Source organism: Choloepus didactylus, chromosome 1 (genome assembly GCF_015220235.1).
Source record: "Choloepus didactylus isolate mChoDid1 chromosome 1, mChoDid1.pri, whole genome shotgun sequence".
Taxonomy (NCBI): domain Eukaryota; kingdom Metazoa; phylum Chordata; class Mammalia; order Pilosa; family Megalonychidae; genus Choloepus; species Choloepus didactylus.
The window spans coordinates 105,478,735-105,505,477 of record NC_051307.1 but is presented as its reverse complement, the minus strand read 5'-3'; the positions used below and the strand labels follow the sequence as shown (position 1 = coordinate 105,505,477).

General features: G+C 41.7%; 1 protein-coding gene and 1 pseudogene across 1 annotated transcript; both read left to right on the top strand.

The window, feature by feature from the left end:
* Window positions 1-949: 949 nt before the first annotated feature.
* On the top strand, window positions 950-8,274 carry AHSG (alpha 2-HS glycoprotein). The gene is made up of 7 exons (XM_037838785.1): window positions 950-1,258; window positions 3,552-3,662; window positions 3,989-4,073; window positions 4,468-4,631; window positions 5,771-5,872; window positions 6,833-6,916; window positions 7,552-8,274. The coding sequence occupies exons 1-7, from the start codon at window positions 1,046-1,048 to the stop codon at window positions 7,882-7,884; spliced, it is 1,092 nt and encodes a 363-aa protein (XP_037694713.1). The 5' UTR covers window positions 950-1,045; the 3' UTR covers window positions 7,885-8,274.
* Window positions 8,275-14,836: 6,562 nt separating this feature from the next.
* LOC119519988 lies at window positions 14,837-24,878 on the top strand (annotated as a pseudogene).
* Window positions 24,879-26,743: the final 1,865 nt, after the last annotated feature.

Genomic DNA, 26,743 nt, shown 5'->3' with positions numbered 1-26,743 from the left:
ACCTCCAGGGCCCTGCCAGTGAGGTGAGGATAAAGGAAGATGAGGGGTGGGAGAACCTCCCCCCGCCTCTGCTGGTGACAGCTCTCCCTGGCCCTGCTCCAGGACCACCGTCTTCTCACTCCCATTCTCTATTTAGCCAAAAATAGCTCCCTTCTTCTCTTCCTTTCCCCCAGGATCTTACCCAAGATCTTGGCACCTCCCTTAATCTCTCTCGCTGCACTCTTAGTCATCAATACCCTGGCTACATCTATGAGCCTTGTTCTCCCTTGAGGAGAAAAAAACTTGCATGCACAGAACCCCAGCCCTGAGACCCTTCATGTCCTCTTAGAAAAGAGCGTGATCAACTGGGGACCCTTCCGTCACCATGTCCACCTGGGGCCTGCTACCCTCAGACACGCACATGTTGGATGGATGCTGGCAGCTGACAGCCCTGATAAAATTAGATAGAGAAACCTCTGGGAACCCCTCAGAGACAAACAAACAAACAAAAAAACAACAACCCGTACCCTAATCCCCCCACACACACACACACACATTAGAGGGTTTTAGCAATTGGCTTTAAATCCAACAATTCAAATTGCTGAATATCCGCCATCTCCCCTCAGAGACCCCACAGTGTGCTCAGATCATGGTAGAGAACGTTTCTTCTGCTGCCAAACCCACTGCACTCTGAGGCTGGCTGTGTTGGCCCTTGTTGCGCCTTTGCAGACACCTCGTCCCCTCAGTTGTCTCCTCTCTTTGCTGCTGTGACCACATCCCAAGCAGACTTTGGAGCGTCTCCCCCACAGCAGCATGGACTTTGGCAGATTTCTCGGGGACCAGCGATGTCCTAACCTGTTTGCTTTTCCACGGCTGATGTTTGCAGGGATTTTCTTGGAACCAGAACAAAAGTCATCCCCAGTCCTTGTGCAATTCCCCAGCAGCCTCTGACAGATAAATAAAGCCCTTCACCCCTCCATTGGTCTGCCTCTCCCAACAGCACCCCTGGGTTGGTCCCCAAGTATCCGGCCACCTGTCCACCTGCCAGGGCCTCTCTGGGGCAGCCATGAAGTCCCTTGTCCTGCTCCTTTGCCTTGTCCAGCTCTGGGGCTGCCACTCGGCCCCACATGGCCCAGAACTGGGTTTTAGGAAACTGAACTGCGATGACCCAGAAACAGAGCAAGTAGCACAAGTGGCTTTAGACTACATCAATGATCACCTTGTCATGGGATACAAGCACGTCCTGAACCAGATTGATAAAGCGAAGTGGTGGTTTCGGGTAAGTGAACCTGCTGGGCATGAGCTGAGAGTACCTGCATGTGGAGCTCAACGGGTGCTACTTCTCCCACCACAGATGAAACCCTTAGAAGGGTAAACTCTTCTCCTTTCTCCCCGGGAGTGAAGGAAAGAGCAGGAGTGTGAAAAGAGAGGGGTCATTCAGTACTGCAGTCATGGGTCTCCAGGAGAAGGCTGGTGGGTGGGTGGGTGGAGGAGCGTGTAGGAGAAGGAAAGGCCTTGAAAGATATTTTGAAGATCACAGGAGGAAAGTGTGGCTTGTGGGAAAAAAAAACTAGGGCCCAACAGACTGGTTTCTAGTTACCATGTTACCACGGACTGGAAGTCACTTATCTTTCTCTGCCTCCAATTTTCTCTCAATGTGATGAAGACTGAGAATGAATGAAACTTGCATTTCACAAGTACCTACTATATGTGCCAGACCCTTTCCCATATATCATTTCATTCACTCTCCTTCCCCAAGCCCTGTGTGGTAGGCATATTACCCCTGGCTTACATAAGAGGAAAGAAGGCTCTGATGTTTTGGGTCATTTTTCTGTTCTCAAGGTCATACAATAGTAAGCAAGGCAACTGGGATTTGATTGCAGACCTGTGTTCCTTTCTCTACACAAGCTGCTTACCCAAGAAAGCTGGCCACATCCCTGAGAGAAGCCTATCATAAGCAAGATTTACTTCCTCACACATTAGATAAGAAAATGATGCAGTCTGAAGCTAGTAACAATAAAGACCAAACAGAAAAAATGCCCTGGGGATCAGTTGAGAGATTTGGAAGGATGGGAAAAGGGCATGGGTCTACTGCCTATTTTGAAATTAGGTTTTATATCTGATTAAGGATAATTCTTTCAGCAAACTTTTATTACAAGCCTTCCTCATGGAAGACCAGTGTCAGGAACTATGGGACACATAGGTTGAACCATATGAAATTTTCATTTCTGTAGGTCAAAAGCAGCCAAAAATGGACAATTTTATATGGTTCAACCTAATACAAATGTGAGAAAGACACAGGTTGTGCCCACCAGAGATTACCAGGAAGGAAATGGAACTGGACTGACATCTGATCTCACAATGGAACAAAATATTTGAGATTAGGATTGTCCCAGATAGATTTTAAGAGTGCAGCGACAATTTTAAAATACAATGGTGGTTTAGAGGAAACAATGGTCAATTCAAGGGAAACAACACACAAAGTGCATATTTGAGGGAAAAGGTGAGGAATGGGCATTGTGATTGTCACCAAAGGCAGAACTTTCCCTCAAGAAACCCAGGAGTATCTGGGTTCTCTTCACTGCACTTCTGAGTGTTTAATGTGGGCACATCTGCACTTTGTAAAATGCACAGCTGCCTCCAGAAAAGGAGATTCCGAGGCTCCAGATTAAGTAAGGCAGAACAGAAGAGAGGCAAGCAGAGCTGGGCTGAAAGGCAAAAAGACATATTTGTACCCTTAGGAATTCCCGGGCTTTGAAGACAGGATGTAGAAATAGATGAAGTGGCAAGAACATCTCCAAGGAGTTACACAAGCTTCCCCACCATTGCTTCTCCCTCAACTCCTTCCTCCCTTCTACCTGTAGTGATTTATACGATTTCTTTACTGTCAGGGAGACTCGCTCTTCCCTCTCAACACACACCAGCAGGGGGCAGTAGAGAGCAGCAACTTTGCATCCAGACAGCTACAAGCCGGGGAGGGCGGGTAGACAAAGAAGGCGACAACAGAAACAACAAAAACTTCAGGAAGGAAAAGAAAATCGAAAAGGAAGGAACGTGAATGACGAGAGAGAAAGAAGAAAGAAGTAGGGTGAGAGAGGGAGAGAGAAGATAAAAAGGCAATAAGATATTTTCCTGCATTACCTTACTTTGCTACTAGATTGAGAAAAACCCAAAGCTAACTTTTTCAAAGCACTGTTTGAAGGGTGGAGTTTTAAAAATCAAAAAATAAATATCAACAGTCATTTTTTAGCTTCCAATTCTTGAGAGCTCAGAGTAACGAGTGCGGCTCCACCAACTTCCCCAAGCCCTCACCCCCTTCTACCTTGCAAACACCATTTTAGCACTTTCCCAATCAAGTGAGGAAAATCAGAGAAGCCCTGGTGCAATGGCCTGTCCACAGACCAGTTCAGAGTTAGACGGAGTTGCAGAATTATCAGTAGGAATGACTTTTTCCTCACCTCCCCAAAGAGGGGGTGGGGGTGAGGGGATGGGTTTTAAACTCAGTGGGGGCTCACGCTTTGGCTCTCACAACCGGAAAAAGGCTGGCACGTCTTCATTCTTTTTCTCCACAGCGTCCCATGGGAGAGATATACGAGCTTGAAATAGACACGCTGGAAACCACCTGCCATGCACGGGAGCCCACGCGCGCGGAAAACTGCACCGTGAGGCAGGTGGCGGAGCACGTGAGTCCTCCGGCCAGTTCCACCTTGGTATCAGCAAAGAGCAGGCGGATTCACCCAGCTTCCCAGCCTGTCTTTGTGCCCCTCCGGTGCGCCCTCTTTAAAATTGCCATTTGATGCCGCTACCCCTGGCGCTAATTCTTACAATGATTTGACTTTCCTATTGCAGCGCTCTCTGACAGCAGAGAGCGTGACATTCCCACATTCCTAGAGAAGGTGCTTTTGTGAGGTCGTCTTTAACCACCATGCCCGGAGGGACCTCTATCGCGGTGAGAAGTGAAAGGCACCCCCGCTCCTCCTGGCTCTTCACTGTGGTTTTATTTCTCCAGGCTGTGGAAGGAGACTGTGAGGTGCGCCTGCTGAAACTGGACGGCCAGCTTAGGGTTGTGTTTATAAAATGTGATTCCAGTCCAGGTAGGGATGAAAACGATTATTTTTACTATTTTTATGTCGTAGAGAGAATGAAGAAGGAATCTGAATTGTTTTCAACCTAAGTAGTTCTAGTCACTTGGTGAGGAAAGGGGGCATCTTTGCTGCGTGAGGAAAAGAGGAAGCCAAATTTCCTGGATTCTGGGATTTTAAAACTGTTCTTTAAGGAGCTGTTCTCATTGGAAGTTCAATTGCCCCTCGATGACAAGGTCGAAGCAGAAAGCTCAGCATGACACGAGCCACTTGAAAGTATAGTAAGAAGCAGAGAATATGCCTGAAGTTTTTGGAGCGTATCTCAGTCCTTTCTAAATAAGCAGGGCTGGGATAATGGCCGCGGAAAATTACAGCCAAGATTCCGGTGTCTTCTCCCTGTTCACAGACTCGGCGGAGGACGTGCGCAAAGTGTGTGCAGACTGCCCCCTGCTGGTCTCAATTAACCATGCCAAGGTGGTGCACGCTGTAGAAGAGGCCTTGGCGGCCTTCAACTCCCAGAGTAACGGCTCCTATTATCTGCTTGAGGAAATTTCCCGGGCTCAACTTGTGGTAAAGACTGAGAGTCTTTGCGGATTGGGCAGTTTGGTGGCACTTCGGGAATGCGTGTGGTGAAGAAGGAGTGAGGGACAGGGCAGGTGTTATGGCAGCAGCATGAAGGAACAAAGGGGCCCTAAGGGTTGTGCATCATGAGAACCCAAAGCATCCTCAGCTCCTCCCACCCCCTCACCCTCCCGGAGCTACTCAACCCGGGGCTCAGTGCTCAGCGAGTGAAGGGTTCCTGCGTCCTCCCAAAGTGCTCGTTTATTTCCCTGATACCACCACCCAGCACCTGCAGCACTCTCATAATTACTACTTATAATGGCACACATTTACTTAAATGGCAGGCATACAATGGCAGGTGCTTAAATACCCCTTGAATCACTGAAAAAACAAAATCTAATTGTATTGTGCTGTGGGTAGTTTAACACATTTGAATGCCCTATAATTCTAATTTTAAGCAGATGGTATCCTGGGCACCCTCATGGCATACTTGGAAGTGCATGGTTTGGGTGGTGATTTTATTAACCTGAATATGTGATTTCTCGGAACATCCGATCCCAGACCATACTAAATAACAGATATTTTATTATTCTCAGTGTCCATATGTGTCAAGTACTATAAGAAAAACGCAAACAGTATCTTCCATACTTTCATCTAAATTTTTCATTTTATCCTGTTCTATGAAATAGGTGGGAGAGGTATTTATCCCTGCACTTTCCCACCCCATCCTGGAGTAACCTGAACCTTGGGTCTCAAAGTGCAGAGCCAAGAGTGAGGGCCAGGGGAGGCAGGACTCCAGCTCACATCCACCTAAACTCTGCCGTCTGAGTTCCTGAGTTCCCTATCTGAAAACTCGCCTCCACCCTAAATGATGAGTAATGGATTCCTACACCTTCTTCAGGGAAGACCCAGCCTCTACCCATAAGATCTCTGTACTGCAAGTACTTCAGAACACAATTCCAGGACAACTGCCCTTACGCAAGCCATTGTGTGTATGGGTGGGGGGGATCCCGGGCCACACAATATGGCCTTCGTGAATGGTGCTCCCCGGGAGTGCAGGATGCCTATTACTACTTCCTCCAGGCTCTTCTTCCCTGCCTTTTCCAAAGTCATGTTGCTGCAAGAACATTTTCTTTTATTCTCATCAGCCTTTTCCAGCTTCTACCTATGTGGAGTTTGTGGTGGCTGCCTCTGACTGCGTTGCTAAAGAGGTCACCGACCCAGCCAAGTGCAAATTGTTGGCGGAGAAGGTGAGTGTGCCAGGACTTGGGATTGTTGCTTGGTGCCAGGACTTGGGATTGTTGCTGTCCAAGCAGAGTGGGTCAGAGGACAGAGCAGCTGGATGGAATTTGTGTCTTGGGGCTGCAGAAGGGGAATAACTGCACGAAGTGCCCACCACCTGTGTGGTGGGGTTGTACCAGGCCTTCCTCTGGGGTGTCATCCCTCTGGCCCCGCTTAAGACCTGTCACCAGTCATCATTCCCTAGAGGCCCATGGGGTTAGGAGACAGACAGAGACTACTTCCTGGTGAAGCCAAGTTATGCTCAGCGGCTGGGCGTGGAAGTGTAGATTTTCTAGATACGCCTGTAATATGAAAAGTTTCAAGTCCTTGACCTAATAATGTCCACTTCCAGAAGCTTAGTTGAAAGAAGTGATCAGAGATGTTCAACAGAAATTTATCTATGAAGATGATTTATCATAGATATAAAATGGCAAAAAAGAAAAAAAGAGCTGAGTGTTCCACAGGAGAGGGTCAGTGAATAAAATACCAGAGGGCACACTGGAAAATAGAAAATTATTCGGACACTGAAAAAAAAATTTTTTTTTTCTAAAGAATGATATGATTAAATGTCATTATAGTAAATGAAAACTCAGGACACAAAATGGTATAGTCACAATGATCCCAAGTTTTAAATTATATGTAAGAGTATTTAAAAATGAGAAAGAAATACATCAGTATTAACAGTAGTTATCCCTGGATCACCTCCATTTCTGAAATTGTGGGTGATCTCTCTCACTCTCAAAACATTTCTGTATTTTCTTTATTGTGCAGAGAATTATATATTGTCTGCCATACGCAGAATCTGTAAACTTTAAGAAAAGGATTTTTTTTTTTAAAGAAATTAAGGATTTAAATTTTTTGCCTCTGAAACGGGGGCAGAAATCCACTTTTTAAATCAGTTAAAATAGCTCCTCTCTTTCTCTGGGCAGCAATATGCCTTCTGCAAGGCAACACTCTTTGAGAAGGATGGTGGGGAAGAGGTTGCAGTGACCTGCAAAGTCTTCCAAACACAGGTAACAACTTCGTGAATACACTGGCCCTCATCTTCAAAATACAGTGACCCCTTAACACTTACATAGGGTATTAATAATTACAGAGCATTTGGTGCTGTGTTCTTCTGAAAATTACAATATAAATAACAGAGGGGCATGTATAATCATCAACAAAGGGCAGTATATTTTAGCCATGCCTTCCTATGCCAATGAAGGAAGGCTGCAGAGAAGAACCATCCTTGATAGCTGAAAAGTCCACCTTTAATTTGCTGGGGGTGGAGATGGGGGTGGGGTTTCTGAATTGTAGAGACCGGAATGCCTGGCGGCAATCAGTGTCTGCAGATGTAGATGATAAATAGGGTGGAATTGATAACTAAAGTTAGCCATAAGGTGGGGTGCTTTTACACATGGGACATGTGTATATAATAAGTCCGCTATCCCCAAGACAACTCTGGTAAGAACTCTGTCCCCTGCAACCCTGATGTCAGTCATCTGGACCATGATGGTGCTTTATTTTTTGCCAGATTCCTGGCAAATAAAAATGATTACTGTGAGGAAATTGGGTGTGGGGTGGGGGACCCACACAGATTCATGGGGGGGGGGCTTTACCTAGGAGGAAAAAGCAAGCTAACCTAAGGAAATGGTCTTCTCTCCAGCCTGTGGTTCCAACGCCCCAACCAGAGGACACGGTCGAGGCACTCCGCACCCCTGGGGTGGGCCTGTCTGTGCCCACGACCCCTACGGATCAGCCAGCAACTGCCCTGGAGGGGAAACCTATGGTGGTGGAGCCTCCCCCAGGACCCCCCTTAGTGCACCGGAAGCACCATGACCTCCGCCACACCTTCCCCGGTATGCATTCCCTCGAGTCAGCCTCAGGAGAAGTGTTTTCCCCAGTGAAACCCCATGTGGAGGTGAAGCCTGGGGTTCTTCTTCCCGGCAGTCCAGTGGTCCACCCATGCCCAGGGAGGATCAGACACTTCAAGGTCTAGGTTGGACACAACAGAAGATTAGAAAGTTTGGTGCAGAGAACATGGCTGCCATTTTGTCCAAGTGTGGGCATGGGTGGGAGGCATTTTCTTCTGGCAAAGCAAATGCCACATGTGCTCTAGATTAAAATCAAGCCCTGAATCCCAGCTTCTCATTCCTCAGAGGACAGAGCAGAGGGGGCAATAGTTATGTTTGATGGAATACATAAGGCTGGGAACTTGAGTGTCTTTGTCTTGATGCTAAGCCACTGCCATTGTGTTCTCTGTCTTCTGGTTGACCTCAGAAAAACAACCAGAACTGTGGCTTTAAGAGGTGCTCTTGCCAAGCTGTATTTTTCTGTTAATAAAGGTGCCTGAAGAATCTTCCTTCTTAATAAAGATTCTAAACCGAAATGTGGTCTTGATAATTGCCTACTTCATCCAGCATCTCCACACATGTGTGGTCTGTCTTCCCAACAACCACACACATGTCCCCAGGCAAAATTAAAGTAAAAATGTAAACAAAAAAGAACAAAAATCAAGTGTATTCAGGAAAAAGTGAGATTAGGATCTGCTCACAACCCATAGAATGTGCCTTGTTTCTTTAAGAGAAAAATTTCTTTTCATTTCTTAAGGGACAGAAAAATATTGCTAAAGGAGGGCCAAATGCATGAACTTTATACAGACAAACCAACAATGGAAGTCTTGATTTTTTTCTGTAGGGGAAGAGTGGGGAAGGAAGGTGAGTAACCTATTAATAAGGTTATCATGTAACTTATCACCCACCTAAGGACACTTTTGAGAATGAAAGGAAACACTATTGATAATTATCTTGGGATAATGTGTAGTCACCCTAACCATTAACCAATTAAGCAGTAACCCAAGTGGCTAGTTGAGTATAATTGAATGTTTCAAAAAATTTTTTTAACCAAAGGACCCCTTTTTAACTTCTGTGGACATCCCTGCTCCTATCAGGATAATGGTTGCACTTGTTGATTGGGGAAATGTGGTTGTGTCCCACTGAACCAGCAGCAAGTCTCACCCTGAAAGAAGAAATAGGGGGAGACCCAGCTGGGACTGCCCCAAACTGCCCCACAATGGGCCTGTTGAGATTTTGCAAAAAAGAGGCACTGATCACACTAGGGTGATCAGTCTTTAAGTATTTATTAAGGGAACTTATAGAGAGAGAGCTGTAGCTACCTCAAAATGGACAGTGAGACTGGCAAGTTTATTTGAGTGAGTCTGCACCTCTACAACCACTCTATGGGTTATATATGGTTGAGGGACACAGGTGGCTAAAGGCCAGGGGCTTGTGCTTAGGCTTTGGGAAAACGTCTTGGTATGTGCTTTTTTTAAAACAAAAACAAAACAAGATGTGCTTGGGGCAGGCAGTTTTAAGGTTACAGCAGCTAAATTGCAACATGTTTTCAGGAAATTATGGGGGGATACCTAAGGAGGGGGACAGGGGCAAGGGCAATCCTCAGGTAGGAGATGCTATATGTATCACACAACATTCAAGTACAGATTAATTTAGGATCCTGTGCAAGAACTCTATGGCCGTAAGGCAGTAGCATGCTGGCAAATGGTTATGAACTGACTGCGGCCAAAGGGGGTAGGCTGGAGTTGGGGAAGGGAAGGGCCGGTTTTGTGGTGTTTGTGATTTCTGTGATGTAAATACTCCCACCAGGTTTTAAGCTACCCACAAGGCTTCAGCCGGCTTGCACAATTCTTGAAAATTTAACAGTTGACTCTCCTAAGTGATAAGAGCCAGCTCCAGCGCACTGCTGAACTCAGGAATTTATGGCAAGCAGTTTGGGAACCATTTCTGTGACAGTTGAGAAACAACAATGAGATATACACCAAGAACTTGAAAATAAGACAAATAGCAGGCATTACACCAAAAAGAATAGAAGGATGGCAAATAAGCACATGAAAATATTGATGCCACTATACACCCACAAGAATGGCAAATACTGAAAATACAGTGCTGGACGGGCTGAAAAGTAGTTGGAACTCTCAGAGATTGTTGGTGAGAACGCAAAATGGTATGTCTGCTGTGGAAGCCTGTTTGGCAGTTTCTCACGAAGATAAATGTAATGCTAACCATGTGTTTTAGTTTTCTTGGCTGCTCAAGCAAATACCATGCAATGGGTTAGCTTACACAATGGAAATTTACTAGCTCACAATTTCGAGGCTAAGAGAATGTCCAAATTAAGGTGTCATCAAAGCAATGCCTTCTTCCTGAAGACTGGCATTCCAGGACTGGCTGCCGGCCATCCTTGGTCCTTGGCTCCTCTGCCACATGGTGGCCTCTCCTGGCCTCTCAGTTCTCTTCCAGGTTCTGTTGAATTTCAGCTTCTTGCTTCCCTTGGCTTTCTCGCTGTGTGTCTGAATTTCATTCTGCTTATAAAGGACTCCAGTCATAGGTTTAAGACCGTCCTGACTGAGTTGGGTCACACCTTAACTGAAGTAAGCCCATTAAATGTCCTACTTACAATGGGTTTGCACCCATAAGAATGGATTAAATTTAAGAACATGGTTTTCTGGGGTACATACAGCTCCAAACCATACCATAAAATCTAATAATCCACTTAGAGAAATGAAAATCTATGTTCATGCAAAAAACTCATACCCAGATGTTTACAGGAAATATATTCATAATTGCCAAAAAGTGGAAACAACCCAAATCCCTTTAAAGGGTGAATGGATAAACAAGCTATAGTAGAACCATATGAGGGAATTCTCTCCAGCAACAAGAAGAAACAACTATGAACATATGTACATTATGCTGAGGGAAAGATGCCAGGCTTCAAAGGTTACATACTATATGATTCCCTTTGTATGACATTCTCAAAAAAACAAAATTTTACTCAAGGAGAGCAAAACAGTGGTTGCCAAGGGTTAAGGATAGCAGTAGAGTGTGACTTTAAGAGGAGAGCATGAGGGAATTTTTTGAGGTGGTGGAACAGTTCTGTATTCTGCTTTTGGTAGTCGTAACATGGAATCCATACTTGTGTTAAAATTCTTAGAACTTTACATGACTAAGAAAGTAAAACTGATTTAGTACATTAGATTCCCCTAAATATTTAATGCTAATTGCAAATGTATTTAATCGAACTTTATTCTGAATATTTAGTTAAATGAAAAGTCAAACTTTAAAAAAATCACAGAACTATACACTAAAAGGAAGAAATAAGCTAGTTGTACTATATGATAAACTTTTTAAAATTAAAAAAAAATTAGAAAAAGGGAATTAAGTTAAAATGTACTGCTTAAAAGATTAGAGTCAGAGAATGGCTCCCAAGCCAGAGCAAGACATGCTTGAAAGTATGTTACTATAACTAATGAAATAAAAAAGAGGCAAAATCAGGGAGGCAAGCTCTGTTAGTATGCAACCAGTGCCACTGTTCCCGTCTGCTAATGCTGCTGTTATGTAAAATACCAGAAATGGATTGGTTTTTATAAAGCGGGTTTATTTAGTTACAAATTTACAGTCTGAAGGCCATAAAAGTGTCCAAATTAAGGCATCAACACAAGTATACCATCACTGAAGAAAGGCCATTGGTGTCCAGAAAACCTCTATTAGCGGGGAAGGCACACGTCTGGCGTCTGCTGATCCTGGATGGTGTTCCTACTCCTCTCTCAGCTGCTATGTGTTCTTCAAAATGTTGCTCTTGGGGCGTTTTGTCTTCTCTCAGCTGCTCTTCAAAATGTCACTCTCAGCTCCTCCAAGTTTCTTCTGTTTGTGAGCTCTTTTACAGGGCTCCAGTGATTAAATCAAGACCACCCTGAATGGACGGGGTCCATAGCTCCACGGAAATAATTCAATCAGAGTTATCACCTACAGTTGGGTGGGTCACATCTCCATGGAAACAACCTAATCCAAAGATTCCAACTTAATCAACACTAATAAGTCTGCCCCCACAAGATTGTATTAAAGAAGATGGCATTTTGGAGGACATAATACATCCATCTATCTAAGGAAGAATATGTCCTGGTGTCCTCCTATGGCAATATAGACCTGGAAATGGAGTCATTTGCTCATGCCAATCTAACTACATTTGTTCTATAGATATGCACTGAAGACCCATGTGCCAAGCATGTGCTGTTCTCTGGAGTGTAAAACAAAATAAAGCGAAACATGATAAAACAAAAACAAACAAAAAGCCTCCTTAAATGTTTGTAATATTTTGTTTCTGTTTTAATTCTGAGCTCATGAAGCAACTTTCTTCATTTTAGCTTAGGTTCTGAATGTATGCCTTTGCATGGAAAAAAATATGCTGATGAGCATTAAGATTCTCATCAGATTTCCAATTTGTACATTGGCCTTTGGGTTAGAACACCACCTCTGGTGCTTAGTTAACACAAGACTGCCCCCTAGAGAAAAATTGCACCCTTGATCTGTTGATTATATTGGGCTTCTGAGGCCCACGTATTGAGCTGGAGTGAATTCACTAACGTAGACCCATTTTATAAACCCTTGGTGGGTGGCCTGGGACACAGATACAATGGCCAGAGCCCAGGGACAATCATGAAACCATTAAGATTGAATTCACATAGGATAGCAGAGCAGAAGAATGGAAAGAGCCTAGATATTGATGGAAACCTGGAGCTCCTGCAATACCCCTGGACCACTTACATTGGGATTTTAGGTCACCCAAGAGAAAAATAAGCTGCTATTTCATTTTGGTAACTGTTTTTAGATCTCAATTGCTACCAGCTGAACACAATTCCTAACTGATACTGCTTCCCAGATCCTATGAATCCCAGGTTCTTCTCCTCCCTTCTGACTGTTCTTTTTTCCTTTCCTTGGCTGGTTTATCTTCCTGTGCCCTTTACCTATCCATGGTCCTTCTTTCATTGGTCCCCTTCCCTCTTTTTTTTAAAATTCAGTTTTATTGAGATACACTCACACACCACACAATCATCCGCAGTGCACAACTGCCCAAGGCACCATAACATAGTTGCGCATCCATCTTCCCAATCGCTCCCCGAACACCTTCCTCACTCCAAAAAGAATAAAACAAGAATAAAAACAAAAGCAAAAAAGAACACCCAAAAAGCATTCCATCCTCCCACCCACCCCCATCCCACCCGACTCCTCATCTAGTTCCTGTCTGCATCCCTCCACTCATCTGTCCATACGCTGGACAAAGGGGGTGCAAGCCACAAGGTTCCACAATCACACAGTCACACCATGCAAGCCACATAGCCATGCAACCGTCCCCCAGAATCAAGGCCACTGGGCTGCAGCTCGACAGTCCCAGGCACTGTCCCTTTCCCTCTTAACTCTGCACACTTTTATTTTTCAAGGCCCTGCATTACTTCTGGTCAATTTCATCCACTCTTGGGGCTTTCTTAGTGACCCCAGGGATGACTAATCTCTTGAGGATGGACCAGATTGATACTTAAAATGTGGATGAATTGTTTTATATTGAGGGATTTCTTTTTCAAGGATCAGAGGCCTCTCATCCTCGACCCAAGACACCCCTTTCCCTGATATCCAGATGCCTGGGAGACTGTATTAGAAATTAAACAAAATTTAACCATGTCATATCCTGGCCAAAGTTTGCTTCTGTTTACCTAACTGGACACTTTCTTCTGCAGACACATTATTTCTTTGTGTTAATATCACTGATTAAGCAATAGGTAAGTAGTCGTTTCTTGGACCCAGGAGAAATTCTATCTTCTCCAAATAATTGTCAACTCAATAGGTTTAACTCTCAGCTCTTATTAGCAATCTTGTTAACAATCTTATTCCCCTAATTTCAAAGTATTTAGGATCTGCCTAATGGTTGCCTCAAGAACGATCTACCATCAGAGATATTTGAACCACTGAGGAGTAGGAGTACTGGTAAGAATCGAAAATACAAAAAAGGTATGATGAGATCCTGTCAAAAGGTGTGGAGCTGTTGGTGGGAGACAACTTTCTAACTTCTGGTTTACTTTCTCTCTTCTCAAGCAGGCACAATAGTAAGATGAGGTCTGGATGAGTGTGGGGTGGGGGTGGGGGGAATATTGCATTCCCAATGTTGAGCCTTGAACAGATAAGCTGTTGTTGAACATAAAGAAGGCGGTGGAGTAGATCAAGGGAAAGGAGATGTGGAGTGTAGATATCAGCTACCCCTCCCCCCAAAGCTCTTCCATTTCCACCCCTCTTGTCAATCTGCTTGTTCTAGTTTGCTAATGCTGCGGAATACAAAACACCAGAGATGGATTGGCTTTTATAAAAAGGGGGTTTATTTGGCTACACCAGTTACAGTTTTAAGGCCATAAAGTGTCCAAGGTAACACATCAGTAATCGGGTACCTTCACTGGAGGATGGCCAATGGCGTCCGGAAAACCTCTGTTAGCTGGGAAGGCACGTGGCTGCTTCTGCTCCAAAGTTCTGGTTTCAAAATGGCTTTCTCCCAGGATGTTCCTCTCTAGCAAGTTTGCTCCTCTGCAAAACGTCACTCACAGCTGCACTGAGTTCCTTCTCTTTGAGTCAGCTCATTTATATGGCTCCACTGATCAAGGCCCACCCTGAATGGGTGGGGCCACACCTCCATGGAAATATCCCATCAGTTATCATCTACAGTTGGGTGGGGCGCATCTCCATGCAAACAACCTAATCCAAACGTTCCAACTTAATCCCCACTATTATGTCTGCCCCACAAGATTGCATCAAAGAATATGGCTTTTTCTGGGGGACATAATACATTCAAACTGGCACACTGCTGAAATGCCTGCCCTTTCATCAAGACCCAGCTCAAGTAGAACCTTCCCAGACTTTCCCAGGTGGAACAGACCTCTCTCATTTTACACCATTATTACACCTGTCACAATGTGTGGCTATTATTTTTTTAGTGTGGGTCTCCCTCACCACACTATGAGCTCCTTAAGGGTATAGACAAAAGTTCATTTTTCTTCACTTCTCTGGAGTCTACTGCAATGTGGGTGCAAGGCAGGCTTCTCCATGAGGATTGATCAGTGAATGTCCAGTGAAGAGGATCCCAACCGCAACTTGGGAAGACTCTCCCCTTGTCATTATTATGGGTCCCCCCAGTACTCAGGTAAGGAGTGACTGGTAATTAACATAGAAACCTCATTTTAATTTAATTTTATCTTTTCATTATTTATGTTTAAAATAATTGTTGAGTGGGTTGCCTACACTCTACTTTATGATAACAGGATTTAACTTTAAAGAAAAAACCTTTTTAATGTCCCAAGTTAAAGCTCTAGTTTATAGTATGATCAGAGGAGGGACACCTGGACAGGTGAGTCCAGTGGACATTTATAGACACTATCCAAGTACTCAGATTTCATAAGGGAATAAACAGCACCCATTTTGGAATGGTGCCAAGATTATCTCAATTTTTGTCCACCAGCATCAAACGAGTTCTGGGTAACCTCAGGGATAGGCCCTTTCAGATGCAATTTTAAAGGTGTAGGACTAAGAGCCAGTTGAGTGACTCTACTTGAAACATGGAGACTGAATCAAGCATTGACCCTCAGCTTATCACTCTTGCCTAGAAATTTTGCCAATATTCCAGTAACCAAAAGGAATGGCCAGGAAGTTAGGAAAACTAGGAGTTATGGAAGCCAGGGAAGTTGAGGGAGATACAGTCAGCTCTGCTAAATGCTGCAGAAAGAACAATGAGGATAAGGACCCAGAAAAGGCCCAGAAAAGGTTAATTGACTGACTAGAGTCATGGTGACTGCTGTCAGATGCAGTTTTGCAAGAGGAGTGGGTGTAAAAGCCTGGCTGCAGAGGGTTGAACTGTGGTATATGGTGAGAAAATAGAGGGGGGCCAACTTTCATACAGCTTAAAGGTGAAGGATAGGAGAGAGTATATAATCAGAAAGACTAACTGGCAGAAGAAAGGTTTCTTTTTCAGGAAATGAGAGCTTTGAGTATCTTTAGAGCCAAAGATAGGAAGAGGTGGAAGAAGAAAGAGAGAAAGGAGATGATGGGGCAGGGTATTAGAGGAAATCTTTTGTGGAGCACTAGAAAAGGGAGCCTGGTAGCTCTGCCAAGGATTGTAGTCTTTCCATGAGGGAACTCACCAGAGGCTCCTGAAAAGGCAGCTTTCACCCAGTGCTGAAAGAAACCCATCTGCTTTCTAACCTTGCTACATGTGGGTGCAGCTGTGAGGGAGCACTTGGAGTATGGGCAGGGAGCTTTCCATGGCAGGTGGCAGACATCCAACTAAAATCAAGTAAAAAGGGGAACGTTATTGTCTCGTGTCCTGGGAATTCAAATGGGTGATTCTTAACTAAGGCACATCTGGATCCAGGGGTTCAAAAGATGTGATCAGGGCGCTCGCTCTCCACTTCTCAGCAGTGCCTGCCTCTGCTTATCTTCAGTCTTAGCCAGATGGCACTAGCAGCTCACAACCATCTCAGCATGAGTGCCCAATTCTAAAGGAAGGGAGACGGGCTGATTAAGGCCAAGGAAGGAGCATTCTGGGCCAGAGGAATAGTAGGTACAAAGGTCCTGAGGCAAGAAATAGGTTGATGTCACCCAGGGAAAGCAGGAGGCCAGGGTGGCTGGACTGAAGCAAGTAAGAAGAAAGAGGAGAGTTGTAGATGAGTCTGGAGAAGTGGGGGCAGGCCATGAGGGCCAGGAGGCCCTGGGAAGGAGTTGGAATGTTATTAGTGCAACACAAAGCCACTACAGTTTTTAAGCAGGGCAATGACATTATCTGATTTATATGAAAAGATCACTTCCCCTTCCTGTGGAAGGGGTGAGGTGGTCTGGAGCAGTACTATCTCCTACAGGGAGCATTTGGGAGTGAATTGAGGCTTTTGGGTTTGTTACAATGACTTGGGATGCTACTGCCATTTAGTGGACAGATGTTAAACATTTCAAAATGGACAGGACAACCCCAACGATGAAGTTCCAACAATAAACAATTATTACTTAATGCCCTGAAAGCCAGTAGCACCCACATTGTTAGTTACTGTAGGGAAAATGGGTTGTAGCAGGAAAAGAGTAGCCACAGAGATAGGAAGTACCTGGAGCTTTCTAGAGGAGCAATAAGTGTGCCTTGATCTAAGGTGGTGGGCAGAACAGGTGATAAAGTGGATATAATTCAGACGTAGAACTCTTAGAACACGCTGATGGATTGACATGGGAGTGAGGGAAAGAGAGATCAAGGATTAATCCTGGGTTTCTGGCTTTGCTGACTGGGTGGTGCCATTTACTAAGGCAGAGAGTTTTGGTTAATCTCATTTGAGTTCCCTCAAGTTCTTCTCTATCTTAAAATTGCTGAGTTTAGTTTTCTATGTTGGGCTAACCCATGCCTTGGTCTCTTGCCTCTCAAGGAATCAGTGAGGTCCGAGAGAGCTGCATGATCTGGACCCAGCAGCTTCCCTTTCCACTTTTCGCTGCCTTCATTACACAGGTAGGTAAAAATGCCTGCCCACATAGGGCTGTCGGGAGGACTAAATGAGAGATAGATGCATATGCAAAGAACCTTCCTGACACATTCTAAGTTCTCAGTAAGTTCCTTCCTTCTTTGCCTTCTCTTCCTGTCCTCTAGATTTAGTGATTTCAGAAGATTATGTCCTTAACTGTGGTGGTTTGGAGCTGTATGTACTGCAGAAAAACATGTTCTTAAACTTAATCCATTCCTGTGGGTGTGAACCCATTGTAAGCAGGATATTTGATGGATTACTTCAGTTAAGTGTGGCCTGACTCAATCAAGGTGGGTCTTAATCCTATTATTAGAGTCCTTTATAAGCAGAATGAAATTCAGACATGCAGAAGAAAGTCATGGGAAGCAAGAAGCTTAAATTCAACAGAAACTGTTAAAGAACTGACAGGCCAGGAGAGGCCGCCATGTGACAGAGGAGCCAAGGACCAAAGATCACTGGCAGCCAGTCCCAGAATGCCACAGTCTTTGGGGAGAAAGCATCACCTTGATGACACCTTGATTTGAACTTTTTCCTGGTCTTAAAACTGTGAGCCATCAAATTCTCATTATTTAAGCCATCCCTTTGTATGATATTTGCTGAGCAGCCTAGGAAACTAAAACATTGACCTTCCCTTAAATCTGTACTCTCTGCTTGGTAAGTTTGCCCATTCTCATAATTTAAACTGCAAGTTTGGCACAGATCACTTCCAACTTTAAAGCTCCAGCTCAGACCTCTTTACTGAATTCGAACATTGCATTTCCAAATGCCTTTCCTGTGTAATTTATTTTATCTCAGAGATGCATACCTGAAGACAGCATTATTCAAAATGTGCATTATTCTAGAATAACTTCCACCCAAGAATAAGCACAGAGAGTATAGGTTATTGGAGCTATTAAATACACTGCCATAATAGCACATTTTTTAATTTAATGCTGCCCTGTATTTTCTCATCATCTTTAATATTTTACAGTGCTCATACCTAAATTGATAACATTGCATATGTCTCATTTACTTGCAGTCTTGGTGACTTTTTAATTACATCTAACTCATGTTTCAAGTTGTTGAATTTCAAATATATTTTTTGGTACCCATATCAGCATCACCAATTAATAAACAGCTTGTGGACATTAGGTTAATACAAATATTTACAACTATAGTAACACTATCATCAGCATAATAGCATAGCAATCAACAAAATCACTCATCCATATTTTGCTGCACTTGAAAAACATTGTGGTTCCCATGATATTGACAAAGTTTGATGGAGATTTTTCATGTGTGCATCAGCCTGTTTAGGTTTGCTAAAGCTGCCAGAATGCAATATACCAGAAATAGGTTGGGTTTTACAATGGGGATTTATTAGGTTACAAATTTACAGTTCTAAGACCATGAAAATGTCCCAGTTAAGTCCTCAACAGGATGATACCTTCTCTGAAGACAGGCTACTGGCATCTGTGGTTCCTCTGTCAGATAGCAAGGCACATGGCCAGTGTCTGCTGGTCCTTTGCTCCCAAGTTTTGTTGCTTTCAGCCTCTGGTTCCAGTGGCTTCCTTTCTGAGCTTCTGTGGGTCTTCTCTTAGCTTCTCTGGGGCTTTTCCTCTCTCTAAGCTGTCTCACATTTTTTGTTTTTCCTGTCCTTTATCCTTTCATAAGGATTCCAGGAAAAGGATTAAGACTCACCTTGAATGGGGTGGTTCACATCTCAATTGAAATAACCTAACCAAAAGGTCCCATCCACAACAGGCTGTACCCACAGGAATGGATTAAAAGAATGTGGCCTCTTCTGAGGTACATAACAGCTTCAAACCAGCACACAGCTATATGTCAATGTCATAAGCAAAGCTTACTTCTTTTAAAAATAAACAGTCTTTGGCTGATTTTTAAAATATAGAGGACTCAAACTGTTTCAAATTTTGTACGTAAGGTGAGACTTTATTCCTATTTTGATAGCTCACTATTTAAAATTTACACCATTGGAAATCTCATAGAATATAGTTATATGTCCAAACCTCAGCTGGCCCACTTTTCTTACAAACTGACCCCTACACTTAACTATGCATCTTTCCTAAGTTGGTTCATAGCACCTAGTAACCCAGTGATTAGAATTTCAGTTATTATAAAGTAAATCCTATTTTCTAATCCTTAAGATTTAAAGCAAAAATATGTAACATAAAACATATAGCACTCTTGACATCAATTTCCCAAATAATCATTTTCATAAAATTATTGCTGGTGCTAGCATATACTACTACTCCCACCTCTTGCTTTCCCCTACACCACTCTGCCCCACCCCCAAAGCCACCAAGCACTTTTAGGAATATGTGAAATACAATGCTAGTTTGTTAGCACTCTTATCACTGAGGTGTATTTCTGTGTTTATGAGAGATTTATAAAATAAAGCAAAATGCATTCAGCAGTTAATGACTACAACCTTTGTTTAATACTGTCTTTCAGAGCAAAGAATGTTCACCCCAGTATTATATGAAAGAGCAAATATTACAATTATATATTTTCAATAATAGATGACTGATTAGCAAAGTTATGTTAAATCCATTCCATAGACTACTATGCATAAATATAAAATCATGTTATGTAAAAGTAATCATTCCTGTGGGAAAATAATCACAATGTATTTTGAAACAGAAAGGCAGGTTTTAAAATGCTGTGATCCTAACACCATTCCTGCTCAAACTCTTTGAAAAAAGAAAGAGGAGGGAACATTTCCTAACTCATTCTACGAGGCCAACATCACCCTAAGACCAAAGCCAGATAAAAATACCACAGGAAAAGAAAATTACCAACCAATATTCTTTCTGAATATAGATGCAAAAATCCTCAATAAAAATACTAGCAAACCAAATCCAATAGCACATTAAAAGAATCATATACCATGATCAAGTGGGATTTATCCCAGATACACAAGGATGGTTCAACATAAGAAAATTGAATTAATGTAATATACTGCATTAATAGAATGAAGGCAAATATGTTCATCTCAATTGACACAGGAAAGGCATTTGAAAAATCCAGTACCTCTTCTTGAAATAAACACTCAGAAAACAAGAAGTGGAAGAAAATTTCCTCAATATAATGAAGAGCATTTATAGGAAATCCACAGCTAACTTCATACTCAATGGTGACAGGTTGAAAGATTTCCTTCTAAGATCAGGACAAAACAAGGATGCCCACTGTCAGCACTGTTATTCAACATTGTACCTGAAATTCCAGCCAAGCAATTTGATAAGAAAATGAAAGAAAAGGCATCCAAATTTGAAAGAAAAAAATAAAACTTTCCCTACTTACAGATGATAAGATCCAATATAAAGAAAATCCTGAAAAATCCATGACAAAGCTATTAAACTTAATAAATGAATTCAGTCAAATGGCAGGGTACAAGATCAACACCAAAAAATTAGTAGCATTTCTATACACTAGCAATGAAAATATGAAGAAAAAATCAAGAAAAAAGTTCCACATACAATAGCAATGAAAAGAATTAAGTATCTAGGAATAAATTTAATCAAGGATGTTAAGACTTGTACACAGAAATCTAGAAAACAATGCCAAAAGAAATCAAGACTAAATAAATGAAAGGCATTTCTGCATTGATGGAATGGAAGACTACATGTAGTTAAGATTTCAGTTCTACTTAAAGCAATTTACAGATTTAATGCAATTCCAATCAAAATTCTAGCAGTCTTCTTTGCAAAAATAGAAAAGCCAATCATCAGATTTATATGGAAGGGGATTATGGGAAGAAAGCAGAGAAGGGAACTCCAGGACACAGTCCTTCCACTCAAGACAACTATTAAACAGACATGAACTGTCTGAAACAACTATTTGAAAATCTGGAGTCCAGAAGAATACTATATAGCATCCAGGGAAGAGCAGGAAGAAGAGGCTGATAAATTATGGTAAAAAACAGTAAATTGCTTTGTCCAGTGGCAGTTACAGGTGCCCATCACCCACTCTCATGGCAGGCCATGGTGGAGTCCAGCCCCTGGCTAGCTCAATGGTGACAGAAAGGGATATAAAAATTCTCTTCCCAAAACAGGGGTGGGCACAGCTGATCACTGATCAAGGCTCTTACTTAGCAAATTTGGATCACTGTGGGCCCTGCTCTGAGGTCAGCTATTGTTTCAACCTGCCCCAGACAGGGACAGTGTTGGTGAAGACTTAAAGATGCTACACATCCTCAGGGATATGGAGGATAGTTAGCTGAAGGGCTGCATTTGCTGGGCAGGCCAGGAAAGCTCAGTTTTGGGGAGCCACTGGAGAAGTTCTTGGTGCCTTTCCTGATCACATCCACAGGGCACTCTGGAGCCAGTCTGTGCCCCCTTTGTGGATGCCTGGCCCTGTATGGGCTTGGAAAGACTGACTAGCGTAAGTCCTTTCCAGGGTGACCTTCCTTCTAGAATTTGCCCTCCAGGCAAAAGTAGCTTGAGACAATGAAAAGAAAGTAAAAAACTATAGAGACAGGCAGTCTGGGATAAAGTCTGCTGGTTTCAAACACCTGGGAGAGCAAGGTCTGTCTCCTGGGAAGTGGAGGGGACAATCAAACTCCTGTAAACAGGGGAGCTCCAAAACAATTAACAAGCAAAAGCCCAGGACAAAACAGAGTCTCAGAAAGACAAGGAAACCCCTGCACACTGCGTTTGCCTTGGGCAGACATTTCTAATAGAGGGTGCTTAAGCTCAAGAAAATCTTGAAGAACACCTGGTTACAAAACCAAGAAACAGACAACTCAGGGAATAAATCCAGAGTTAACATTTTAAAATATTAAAATGTACAATATGCAAAAAGAGTAAAAGACAAAGAAACAGGGCATGATGGCCTATCCAAAGAAGAGTATAAAAATCCAGAAAACACCAGCAAGGAAGATGACAATGTAGACATACTGAACAAAGCCTTCAAAAAAGTAATCTTAAAAATGCTCAAGGAGATGAAGGAAAATACAGAGAAATAAGTAAAAGATATCAAGAAAATAAAGAATGAGCAATATGAGAGACTTAGTAAAGAGATAGAAATTTTTCAAAGGAACCATTGTGGGAGTCCCAGAAGGAGAAGAAAGAGAGAAAGGGACAGAAGGAATAGTCAAACAAATAATGAAAGAGAACTTCCCAAACATAGCAAAAAGTGTGGATATGCTCATCCAGGAAGCCCAGAGAACATCAAACAGGATAAACAGAGAAAAATACACCCCAACATATATTGACCACATTGTTAATACAAATGACAAGGAGAGAGTTCCAACAACTGCAAGAGAAAAGCAATGTGTTACATACAAGGGAATCCCAATTAGATTGAGTGTCAGTTTCTCATTAGAAACCATGGAGGCAAGAAGGCAGTAGGTTGAAATAAAGTGCTGAAAGAAAACAATTGCCAGCCAAGAATTTTATACCCAGTGAGAAATTCTTTCAAAAATGAGGGACAGATTAAGACATTTTAAACAAAACTGAGGGAGTTCACCACTATAAGACTTATCCCACAAGGTATGCTAAAGGGATTTCTTCAGGCTGAAAGTGGTTCAAAGCAGAAGAAAGAAATAAAGACCTTGTTAAAGGTAACAATATGGGTAACTATAAATGCCACTATTATGTTAGTGTATTATTTGATATATAACTCCACTTCTTACTTCCTACAGGTGCTAAAATGCAAATTCATAAAAAGTGATGATAAATCTGTTTTGGTACATACAATGTATAAAGATATGTACTAACAAGTACAAAAAAATGGTGGGGGGATAAAGGGGCATACGAAAGGTGTATATACATGCTATTGAAATAAAGCCAGTATCAAACCAAATATGATTGTTATATATTTAGGATATTAAATTTTAGCCCCATGGTAACCACAAAGAGAATAAATAGAAAATATATCCAGGGAGAAAGGAGAAGGCACGCAATATGACACAACATACAAAAAAATCATACAAATATAAAAGTAGTCATTAATGGAAGAACTGAGGGACATAAAAGGTATAAGACATACAAAGATTAATAGCAGAATTGCTGAAGAAAACTCTATATTATCAGTAGTAACTTAAAATGTAAGTGGATTAAATTCTCCAAATGGTAGAGATTGGCAGAATGGATTAAAAGAAAAAAATAGCATGACACAACTATCTGCTGTCTGCAAGAGACTGACCTTAAAGTAAGAGATACAAGTAAGTTGAGGGTGAAAGACTGGAAAAAAATATATCTCATGCAAGTGGTAACCAAAAGAGAGCTGGGTCGGCTATACTAATATCAGATAAAATAGACCTTAAGTCAATAACATTTTTTTAGGGACAAAGGTGGTCAATTCATCAGGAAGATGTAACAATTACAAATATACATGCATCTAACAGCAAAGCCCCAAAGTATACGAAGTAAATACTGACAGATTTGAAGGGAGAAATTGATGGTTCTGTGTTAATAATAGAAGACTTTAATATACCACTCTCAATAATAGATAGAACTTCTAATCAGAAGATCAGTAAGGACACATAAGACTTGAATGATACCCTAAACCAACTAGACCCAAGAGACACTTCACCCAACAAAAACAGAATACACATTCTTCTCAAGTGCATGTGGATCATTCTCCAGGATAGACCATATGTTGGGTCACAAAACAAGATTCAATAAGTTAAAATATATTCAAAGCATACAATGTATATTCTCTGACTTCAAAAGGAATGAATCTAGAAATCAATAACAGAAGGAGAAAAGGAAAACACACAAATGTGTGGAAATTAAACAACATACTCCTTTCAAAATTTTATCTGAAATATGTAAGTTGTTTTAGACTTGTATTTTTTAAAATTCAGTTTTATTGGGATATATTCACATACTCTACAATCATCCAGTGTACAATAAACAATATACTCTTAACCAATGGGATAAAGAGGAAATCAGAAGTGAAATTAAGAAACATCTTGAGGCTAATGAAAATGAAAATACAACATACCAAAACTTATGGGATGCAAGAAAGAAATGCTAAGATGGAAATTTATAGCTCTAACTGCTTACATTAAAAAAGGAAAAGGATTGCAAATCAGAGACCTAAGCCTCAAACTGGAAGAAATAGACAAAGAGTAAACTAAACCCAAGTGAGCAGAGGAAGGAGATAACAAAGATTAGAGTGGAGATAAATGAAATACAAAACAAAACAAAACAACAACAACAACAAAACAATAAAGAGCACAGAGCAAAAGGGCAGAAGAGCCTGAGTCTGTGCTGCAGTTCTCTGCCTCAGAAGCTGCTGGAGGTGAAGTACTGATGGAGGTCTCCCCAGAAACACTTACTCTGGAGCCCCCTTTTTCCACTTCAGTCTCCATGGGGACAGAGGAACCTGCTGGTGACACCAAGAAAAAAAATTGACATTTTGCTAAAGTCCCTGGGAGACACCCCCAACATGAAAACAAAGAAGTGGGCTGTAGAGCAAACCCAAACCATCCAAGGACTCATTGACTTCCTCAAAAATTCCTTAAACTTGTGGCCTCAGAACAGTTTATTTATGTGACTCAGTCCTTTGCTGCTTCCCCAGAGCAGGCAATTGGAATACTCTATGAGTGTTTTGGCAGTGATGGTAAACTGATCTTACATTATTGCAAATCTCAGGCATGGGGATGAACCACAGGGAAAAAGAACTTGCTACATAAAATTAATCTTCACAAAGGAAACAGCTCTGATGCTTGTGGCAAGGGACTTTTAAGGATATGCTGTACTCAACATGTATCTACTATGATTTATGTTTATGTATACAAAACATCTATAGATATAGAGTGAGCTCACCAAAAAATGTAACTTGCATTAATAAATCATTTTATAATGATTTATAAGATGGAGTATACCCATTGCTCCTACTATCAGCAAATTAGAAGACAGGACATTTCAAACCTTACAGACAGAAAAACAGATGAGAAAATAATGGAAAAAACTGAGCAGATTCTCAGGGAATTCAATGACAGCAAGATGCACATAATTGTATGCATTATTGGTGTCCCAGAAGGAGAAAAGAATGGAAAGGGGGCAGAAAGAATACTTTAGAAAATAATGGCTGAAAATTTCCCAACTCACATGAAAGACTTAAAAATGCATGTCCAAGAAACACAACATACTCCAAACAGAATAAATCCCAAAAGACTTACTCCAAGACACATACTAATCAGAAAGTCAAATGCCAAAGATAAAGAGAATCCTGAAAGCAGCAAGAGAAAAGCAATTTGTCACATGCAAGGGAACTACAATAAGATTAAGTGTCGATCTCTCAACAGAAACCATGGAGGTGACAAGGCAGTGACATGATATATTTAGGGTAATGAAAGAGAAAAACTGCCAGCTTAGATTTTTTTATCTGGCAAAACTGTCCTTCAAAAATGAAGAATTTTAAAGATTCACAAGCAGAAACTGAGATAGCTCATCAACAAGAGTTCTGCCCTACAAAAAATACTAAAGGGAGTTGTGTGGGCTTAAAGGAAAAGACAGGGGAGAGAGGTTTGGAGTACAGTGTAGAAATGAAGATTATCAGAAAGAGTAACAAAAGGGTAAAAAGAGAGACAAAAATAAGGTATTACGTATAAAACGTAAGGATAAGATGGTTGAAGTAAGTACTGCCTTTAAAGTAGTATTGAATGTTAATGGATTAAACTCCCCAGTCAAAAGACACAGATTGGCAGAATGGATAATAAAAAGTATTACCCCATCTATATTCTGTCTAAAATAGATTCATCTTAAACCCAAGTACACAAATAGGTTGAAAGTAAAAGGTTGAAAAAAGTTATTCCACACAGTGACCAAAAAAGAGCTGGAATTGCTAGACTAATATGGGACAAAAAGAGACTTGAAATGCAAAACTGTTATAAGAGACAAAGAAAAACACTATATATTCATAAAAGGGGCAATCCATCAAGAAGAAAGACCAATCATAAATATTTATGCACCTAACCATGATGCCTGAAAATACATGAGGCACTGGCAAAATTGAAGGGAGAAATAGATGTCTCTACAATAATAAATGGAGACTTCAATACACCACCCTCATCAACACATAGAACATCTAGACAGAGGATCAAGGGGTAAACAGATAACTTGAATATTTTGATAAATGAACTAGACCTAACAGACATATGCAGGACATTGCACCCCAAAACAGCAAGATATACATTCTTCTCAAGTGTTAATGGATCATTCTGCAGGGTAGACCTATTGTAGGGTCATAGAACAAGTCTCAGTAAATTTAAAAAGACTGAAATAATACACTTACTCTGACAATAACAGAATTAAGCCAGAAATCAATAATAGGTGGAGAACTGGAAGATTCTCAAATATGTGGAGGTTAAACAACACACTCAAACAATCAGTGGATTAAAGAAGAAACTGCAAGGGAAATCAGTAATATCTTGAGATCAATGAAAACAAGAACACAACACATCAAAAATTATGGGATGCAGTGAAGGCAGTGCTGAGAGAGAAACTTATAGCCCTAAAAACATACG